General features: G+C 34.3%; 1 protein-coding gene across 1 annotated transcript; it reads right to left on the bottom strand.

Annotated features, from left to right (window-relative positions):
* Positions 1-4,017: 4,017 nt before the first annotated feature.
* On the bottom strand, positions 4,018-8,572 carry LOC145090173 (villin-2-like). The gene is made up of 18 exons (XM_079028502.1): positions 8,519-8,572; positions 8,338-8,463; positions 7,470-7,550; positions 7,097-7,390; positions 6,843-7,020; positions 6,530-6,665; positions 6,239-6,398; positions 6,004-6,129; positions 5,793-5,918; positions 5,664-5,721; positions 5,437-5,583; positions 5,237-5,298; positions 5,159-5,181; positions 4,906-5,026; positions 4,683-4,818; positions 4,506-4,567; positions 4,156-4,403; positions 4,018-4,057 (listed from the first exon to the last, which is right to left on the bottom strand). Exons 1-18 carry the CDS (start codon positions 8,570-8,572, stop codon positions 4,018-4,020), a joined length of 2,178 nt encoding a protein of 725 aa, XP_078884628.1.
* Positions 8,573-9,668: the final 1,096 nt, after the last annotated feature.

The raw sequence follows: 9,668 nt of genomic DNA, 5'->3' as shown, positions 1-9,668 counted from the left end.
TCGCCGGTATTGGTGTTTTTCTTTTATATATATATATATATATATATATATATATATATATATATATATATATATATATATATATATATATATATATATATATATATCACATTAAAATTGAAAAAAAAAAAAAAAAAAAACCGGTATTATATTAATTAGTCTAATCCTACATCATTCTATTCCAAAATATTAATACAACATCCGTTTAAAATACTCGTTCGATTTAACATATAACAAAATAACGAAAATACTATTCTAAAATATTTACACAAACAAAACATAAAAAAAATCCTACAACTATCTACTCGTCATCATCGCTCTCCTAGTTTCCTCCGGTTTCATTTTGTTGTGGTAACGAACGAAACCAATCTTCAAGTGCAGCACTGCATGCCAGATCTTTTAATATTGTTTGAAGCATTTCCATCTACAATTAAAACTATAAGTTAAACTAGCATTACAATATTCTATATACAAAATATACATTCCACATATTGCATCTAAAACATTATAACATTGTACTATAACTAACAATTACCAAGTTGTAAAATACCAATATATCAAACTATAACCAAACTAACAATTACCAATATATAATTATCAAACTAACAATTACCAAAATTTGAAACTATTACTAAACCAACAATTACCAATATTTTAAACAATTACCAAAATTAAATAGTCTTGTCACCTGTGATTGTGGCGATGGTTGTGTCAGTGATTGTTCCTGATCATACATCGACATAACCGTAGAAGGTTTACGCCCGATACCTCTGATATGGCCTCGTCGAACACCCAATATTCTTTCAAAACAATTTTGTGTCTCCTTTGGTGTTAGACCGCTGGCTTCAGAAGAAGCTTGAGTTTGTTGATTGATCTCAAGGAGTAAAGCATTCTGTATTTACAAAAAATGATAACACATATTAAAAATTAGATTACTAAATATCCATTGACGATATAAACACTTATATGAAAATACGAATGAAGCACTTACGTATTGTTGCTCGACTGCAGGACTACTAAATACCCCTTGCCGATCAGTATTGGCCTTACGAAATGCTTCGATTCGAGCGATGTCCTATTTAACATTAAAAATTAGATTAATTATAATTTAAATAAATAGTTATATATATCATAACATACTTCTTTGAAACATGCATTGCTATACGAGCACGATCCCCCTCTGTTTACAACTTGTTGTTGTGCACGGACTCCGTTGTTTGAGGCCGAACGCTTTAGAAATTCAGGAGTTTGAAAATGTTCGACTGCGTGCGCCCAATTTTCACGTGACATACCATCGGGGGGATTGGCTAATGCCTTTGGGATATCTGTAAGCCCCCCGGCTTTCTCAAAATAAATATGCGCTTTATTTTTTCGGCATCTATAAATTCTTTGCAAAGTTGCATCAATGCTCCACAACAACTGAGCACGCTCGGGATCCAAGTTAAACTTATCTAAATCAAACTTATTCTACAAATACAAAAAAGTTAGTTAGTTAAAGACCAATCAGAACTAAACTTAAAATATTGTCCATGTTATCTTTAGATGAACCACTGTGGCATTCCTTAAAGCGGGGGAAACATTGTCCCAACCAGATACGTTCAAAGGGATGTTATCCATATATACCTCTCAGTCTCACGGGTAAACCAATTACCATTGCTCCCGACAGGGTATATGTCAGCTCCCTATCGAAATCCAAATCTACAGGCTTTCCCTTGTTTGCCCGTATCAGCTTTGATAATTGCATGTTTTTTGCTAGACCTCTTCTTTTTTTTAGGGAGCTCAGCTAAAAAATATAATTAAAAATATTAGTCACGATAGCTTATAATAAATGGATAAAAATAGCTAATAAATATATCATAATAAGACTTACCATCATGTTCGTGTTGTCCACTACCAAAGCCTATTGGAGGTGGTGGATCCCCGACTCCATCACCTCCATGTCCTAAGCCCATAACTTCTGCCATCACATAGAAGAGTATCGCCTAACTAAACCCCATATACAACCTGCAAAATTACAATATGAATAGAATTATAGCAACATATTTTTTTTCATTTTTTTCAACACATCACATACATAAATACATTTTTTTTTTCATTTACTCCACATATTACATACATAAATACACATGTTATATAGATACAAACACACATAAACATGTTTTCTACACATACTCATTATAACATCATACTTTTTTTCTATTATAGCAACCTAACTTTTTTTGATTTTTTTCATACATACAAATTACATATATAATTTCAAAAGTCATACATTACATATATAAATACATTTTATTTTCAATTTTTTCCACATATTACATACATAAATACATACATTATATATACAAATACACATAAACATGTTTTCTACACATACTCATTATAACATCATACTTTTTTCTATTATAGCAACCTAATTTCTTTCATTTTTTCATACATACAAATTACACATTCACATTCACAAATAAAACACATACAAATAACACACATACAAAAAAAAATACTAATGTAAAAACACATAAATGCATCATACACATAAATACATTCTTTTTATAAAATGAAAGATGAAAATGAACCTGTGGTAGTCTAATTTCAAAATTTTCCGGCAAAAATTCCACAACTCCGACAACAACACAACCTTAAATTAAAAGCTTAAACTAAGTAAATAAACATCAAAACATAAGAAGAATCAAAAATAGGGAAAATTTTCGACCTTAAATGAGTAAAAATTCCGGAATTGAAGTATGATCGTCTCCTCTTGGTCGTCGGTAATGGAAGTCTAGGTCGCCGGTATTGGTGGCAATGGAGGTTTGGACGGCGGTGGTTTGTGCAATGGAGGTTTGGACGGTGGCGGAGGTGGTGTAAGAAAGACCGGCGATGGAGAGAATGAGAGAAAAGGGCAGACAGAATACGCAGGAAAGAGCGAACTGGAGGGGTTATCTGCGCGGACCTTTAGCGGCGACGCATGGGTATTAGCGGCGACGAATGGGTATTAGCGGCGACTAGCCTGGAGGGAAAAGTCGGTGCCTTTTTTCACGCCGTTACAACCATTCAATTGAATACAGATCGAACGGATAAGTTTCATTTGACGCGGATCGCAATTGTTGAGTATTAGCGGCGACAGTTGGCATTAGCGGCGACATGTAACGCGTCATTTCCATGTCGCCGCTAATGCCTGGTGTCGCCGCTAAATCCGACGCTGCTAATACCCTTATTTTTTGTATTGTACAACACTAATAATGCCTCAAATAGTTTCCATTGATATAAAACTTCTTCAAAATGTTAAAATTTCATCGTTTTATAATGTTTCACTACTAGAAAAACAGCCTTTTACGATGCTCATTGCGCGTCGTAAAAGGCTCAGACGACGCGCAAATGCGCGTCAAGGAAGGCCCTGTCATAAAGAGAGACGACGCGCTTTTACGACGCTCATTTACGACGCGCAATTACGACGCGCGTTTACGACACGCAATGCGTATCAAGGAAGGCCCTGTCATAAAGGAAGATGACACGCGTTCGCGTGTCGTAACCTTACGACGCGCGTGTTAATGACACGCAATGCATATCAAGAAAGCCCCTGTCAAGAAAGGCCATGTCATAAATGAAGATGACACACATTTTTGCGTATCGTAAATTTAAATGTTTAAAAAAATAAATTTATATATTTATTAATTTTTAAATTAAATTTGCATTTAATTTCTCATAATAGAAATAAAACACCATATACAAAAAATACAATCCATTGCACAAAAATTAATGTCATACAAGATACAAAATAAAATACAATAAATAAGTAAGATAATTCATTGCATAAAATGTCAAATACAAATAATCATCGGTAACTATATAACCTAATACTACATTGCTATTAAGGGACATCATCATAACTCACTGAAGGTCTTGGAACAATGTTCTCATCATTAACTCTTACACCAACCTTGCTTTAGTAGATGACTTTCACACAATCAATATTGAAATAGATGTTGCCCGGGCCACCATAGCTGCCCGAACTTTCCGAGTTCAAACTTCCATTGTTTGCTTCATCTCTGCTAACCTCTTTCTGCTTCAAGAACACAAAAGAAAATGAAACCATGAGAATATCACATGAAATTTAATACCCTCATAAAATGATATTAGGATTAAGGGAGTTGAAGGTACTTGTATTCTTCGAGGAAACAACTATCATCAAGATCATCTTCTAAATCTTTGAGTTCTTCTGTCTTGTTATCGATCCGAGATTTGGTTTTAGGTTTGGAATCTTCGTCTTCTACAGGAGTGAAGGGATCGGGTTTGAAGGCAAAGGGTTTGGGAGGTAAGTTCCTGAGTTTTCTTTGAATATCATCCCATTGAGTTGATACTCCTTCAACATCTTTGTAGACAAAGTGAAGACCGGCTTTATCACTTGGCTCCCAATTAAGATCTCTACATGCATAAGGAATAATGGGTATTAAGACTTAAGAGATTACATAATAAAAGTTATAGAATCTGAATTACAATATAGATCATACCTTCATATATCTTTCCTGCCCATCAAAAGCCATTTGTAGTTTCAGCTGATTTCTGGTAGAAGCTAGGATTTAAAAAAAGAAATTAAGTTAGCTTTATCAAATTTAATACATGGATTTGGTAACTTTTTAAGGAAATTGATAAAATAGTAAGAACATGTGTCTCCAAAGAGCCGAAACCTCCTTCAGAATCAAGAATGTTGATTAGCCCTTCCAATCCTCCCATGATTGACTCAATGAGCGACTCAACATATAAAACTGCATCTCGACCAATTCTAGTTAACTGCATCAACCAATCAATATTCAGTAAATTTCCCTTCAAAAGATAAAATAAAATTTACATATAAAATTTAGAGTAAGTTAAAATTTAGAGTGGTGTCCAGGTCAAGAGCATGATATTAACTGCATTGTCAACTGTCATTCCAGGTATAACCTTCATCAACACTTGCACAACATATTCCCTCTTGTTGTAGTTGTCATTGTGTAGCATCACTCTATATGGTGGTGCCATTTTCCTTGATTTCCTAAAAAAAAAAAAAAAAAAAAAAAAGGTAAATCGACCTAATCTTTTACTATATGCATTTCAAACTTCATTAAAAGTGATACAATACCTCAAGTATGAACATCCCTAATTGTATGAATATTGAAAATAATACCTGGAACATCCATCCATAACTAACTGTATGAATATTGAAAATAATACCTAATTGTATGAACATCCATCCATAACTAACTGGAGATCCTGTTTCAATATCAATTGCAAGAATAGAACAATCTGGAGAACCAGTGAGGATCACTGATGACAAAAACACACATTCAAAATCAAGTTTAAAGAAACAGCAACTATGTTGCTACTGAGGGTAAAAAGTAAATTACATGGTTCAAGAGTATATAAAGTATAAGGCGGCTATTGCCGCCGCTCTCTGGGACCCACGAGCTAGCATTCTTGGAGGTGGTCCATGTTGAGGAGTTTTAGGAGTAGTAGTTGATTTTGAAAAAGCAGAGGTTAAAGCTGCCATGGCTGATGCTCTTTGGGTGGCCCCACTAAGTTTATTTCCCGGGGGCTTAACATCTTGGCTATGTTGTAATAAAATAATATGATAGGGGCCACTTAAAAAAAATTAATCCAAAAAAAAACTTTTTATATAAGAAATACCTCTGCTACACAGCCTGAGCCGAAGAGTTGCACAGCCTTCTTGTGGAATGCATTTCCGTGAGCCTGGTTCCATTGAGAAAGAGAAAAATGAGATACAAATTAATTATTAATTATTAATACATATGTATACATACAGTAGTTTTTGCAGGATCCCATGAGAAATATGTTGTGAAGAAGCAAGGTTCGTTTCCCTCTATTACTCTGTATAATATGACAGATGGGGACAAGGAATCCATAGATGCAGCCAGCTCTACATATTTCTGAAATCAACTTATTAAAAGAACATACCAACCAATACAACGTATAATTTTGCATTTGTATAATTATTATTATTATTATATGTACCTCGCCAGTTTCAAAAGCGTTTTGTTTTTCCGTTGACTGTGCTAAATGACCAACCCAAACGATGACCTCAACATGTGTATCTAATATCAAGACATCCTCTGGAAACAAGTCATCTTGGCAGATTTTCTTTGAGAATAAACTCCTACAGATGGTGGTTATATTATATAGGGGAGAATCAATAACAGATACACAACATAAAAGATAAAAGATAGTAAAAGGTATAAGAGGGAGGAACCTCAGCAGCATGCATGACAAATTTTTTATCTGGCAATGGTGTTGTTCGACCAAACCAAATGAATAAATCGGTGCCACAGTATAAAAGATAACATCTGTCATTATGTAATGATGATTTTGAAAGTTCGCCATCTATTTCCTGAAATTGACCTCTAACAATGCTGCATTCAAAATAGTTGGAACAGTTTCAAGATTTATAGATTAATTTAATGTACCCTAATTGACCAAAAGAGTAACTAGTACTTGTTACATGTTACGATTAAACATTGCAACTGAAAGAATGGAATTATACCAGTAAAGTTTGGGGGGAGTTTTTTCAGGAATTATATCATCATCACTTGATACTTTCTTGCCGCCTATAGGAGCAAATCCACCAAAGAGGGCCCAAAATTCAGCTGATGGCCCCTCTGATTGTAGCTTTCCCTTATCTGCAACATATTTAAGAGAATGAAAAACAGAATATAATAATAATAAGTTAATAAGAATGATGATGGATGGATAATTGAATGTATACATTCAGTCAATTGATAGATCATCCAATCATAAATATTGAAAAAAAGGTAATGAACAAGGAAGGGATAGAACTTGGCTAACAAGTGCCCTACCAACAATTGCAACATTGCAGTTTCCCTCATGATATCTTTCCTTCATATTCTGAACAACATCTAATGCTTTGAACCTTTCTTGAACATTCGTGTTGGCCCCATTGAACATAAAGATTTTATCTTTAGTGTCCAATATGAACATTTCATCATGATTCAGGGTGGAGCGCGTAAAAGGGACCTGAATAAAGAGCAGAAAGATGTTTCAAAAGATGAATAAACAATTGATCTAAAATATGTTTGAATTATATATGCACCTGTTTCAATCTGACAACTCGTTTTCCTTTACATGTGTACAACCGTGGTTCAGGCTTTTCTTTTTCTTCTTTTTCTTCTCCATCTTCTTCTTCTTCTTCTTTTTCTTTTTCTTCTTCTTCTTCGGGTGTTTTGACTTCAGATCCAAAACCTCCTTCAGGTGGAATTAAACATGGTTTAAAGTATGACAAAAACCTATTAGATTCATGACCTTGAAGTTCTCGATACTCTACTGCACGATTGCCAAGAACTGAATCAAGCTCAACAGCTTTTACAGCTGCTGCTCCAGCTTCATCCTAATTTACATCATGAATTTGACTATTTGTTACAGATATACACACAAGAAATTTACAAAAAAAACATAGAATGAAATACCTGATTAGCATCTTTTCCCAACCAGAAATGTATATTGTAAGTGTATGCACCTGCCTTTCCAGCAGTCTGCAAGTAAACAAATTGTTGATATGAGTATCAAATTTCACCAATCTTAAAATATCAAGATCCTTGATGTATTTTTGAAGTACCAAGTGCTAACAATCTAGACCCTTATTATAAAAATAATACCTCAAAAAGATTATAGAAAAAAATTTCAAGGTAACGGTACCTGTAGGAGAGAATACAGGGTCTTGAATATCTTCCTGAACTACTCACTCGTAGGAAAGAAAAAAAATTTCAAGTGTAACTACAAAGCAACAAAGAGTGAATGCAAAGAATGAATCAAAGTTTTCAATTTCTTTTGTTTTCCACCCACGAACAGAACATTTTATTGCAAATGAATCAACTTTATATCTCTTAAACTTGTAATAAACAACACAAGAAATTGCACACTACAGATAGTTTTCTTTTCATTAATTCACACACACACACACACTCTCTCTCTCTCTTTCTCTCTCTAGATCTCTTGTAGTATGGACAACCTGATGAAGGTGATCGAGAAATAAGCTCCGCCATGTTGTTCTATGGAATATTCTTATGTACTTCTTGCAGATAAAATGATGAACTAACTTCTTTTGTTTTAAAAATCAGGAATCTATAACTACAAGAAGAGAGTGAAAGACCTCTATACTGTATATGCATAATCTATTGATGAAAGTTGAAAAGACAGAATCTGTATGAACATGTAAATGGGCATATATAAACAGACCAAAATAATACCTTTGAAGAAGAAAGAACACCCTTTTCAAGGAGATCACATCTTTTTAATCTCTCTTCAATGGAAGGTAGTCTTAAAAACCCTACAAACCATGCACAGGTACCCTAAGGATCTATTTGAATTTCCCATTTGTCTATTCAACTTTGCCCCTTCAGATTGCCACACCACACCAACCCCTGTAGCTTTCAATCGTCTTTGTAATTCCACTACATATAGCTATCAAGAGAATTCAAAAGCAGAACTTCATCAGCTGTTATGATCCATCACTAACATTTATAGCTGATGTAGGTTTTGGTGGGAGGAGATGCTCTTTCCGGTCAGCCATTGTGCCTGATATCACAACAGATATAGAGTAAAAAAATAATAGACGAAAACAAAATATTTAAATAGATAAAAACATATATATATATATATATATATATATATATATATATATATATATATATATATATATACATATATGCCTCTAAGATCATTTCAGGATATTCTTTCAGCAAATCCTCTAGAACAAGATCCAACACCTAATTCCATAATCAATGACACAATAAAATCAAAGTAAATACTATAAAAAAATCCAAGTAATTATCACAGAAATTGAGTATTATACTGCAATTTTTCCGCATCCTCGAGGATCCTGAAGCAGTATCGAATTGTTACACCCTCAGTTACCAAATTTAATATGATAAATTTCAACATGCTGAAATTTGTTCAAAGATTAAATACGTCACAATGGAGGATGAGGAAAAAAAGAGATTATGATATTCACGTAGACATAATTGGAAGATGTATAGAATTTTCGAATAACCATCAACCGAACCTGTAGTTGTTGTCGGGAGAATTGGAGAAGAGGGAGAAGATGAAATTGAGATCACATAGTCTTCTACGAAGAAGGACTAGCGCTTCCTCTGCTATTCCCCGACCCATTAGGCTCATCCGTACACTTTTCTTTCTGGTAGACTTCAACTATGAATCCGGTGTGAGAATACAGGGTTCTTGATTCCCAGGGTTATAAGAACACGTAGAACCAAAATGCCCTATTTCCCCAAAATAAATCTTCTAAAATACCAAGGCGCTTGCCCTTTTCGTTTCTGAGCATCAAAAACTGGGTGAGCGTGTATTTGGGTTTTCTGCAAAAAATGGAAACAAAGGAATTTGAGGTCGGGTGATGATGAGACCGTCGATGAGGAGAAGTGAGCAAGGGGTTACCGGAAGCGAGGCGAGGTCTCTGGATCGATTGTAGAGAGCGCTGAGTGAGTGAGTGCTTTGAGTCTTAAAAAAGCCCTAGAATTAATATCAATATCGGTCCCTGTGATTTTGTTATAAGAGACGCGCGTTTGAGTAAAATTATAAAACAACATCTGTAGAGGACACACGCTTAAGATAAGCATCCTCCGTGTTTTTAATTTTTTTTGTTAAGACAC

Source organism: Lactuca serriola, chromosome 2 (genome assembly GCF_051521515.1).
Source record: "Lactuca serriola cultivar US96UC23 chromosome 2, Lser_US96UC23_V15, whole genome shotgun sequence".
Taxonomy (NCBI): Eukaryota; Viridiplantae; Streptophyta; class Magnoliopsida; order Asterales; family Asteraceae; genus Lactuca; species Lactuca serriola.
Note: the sequence above shows the minus strand (reverse complement) of the source record. Positions and strands in the feature narration are given on the sequence as shown.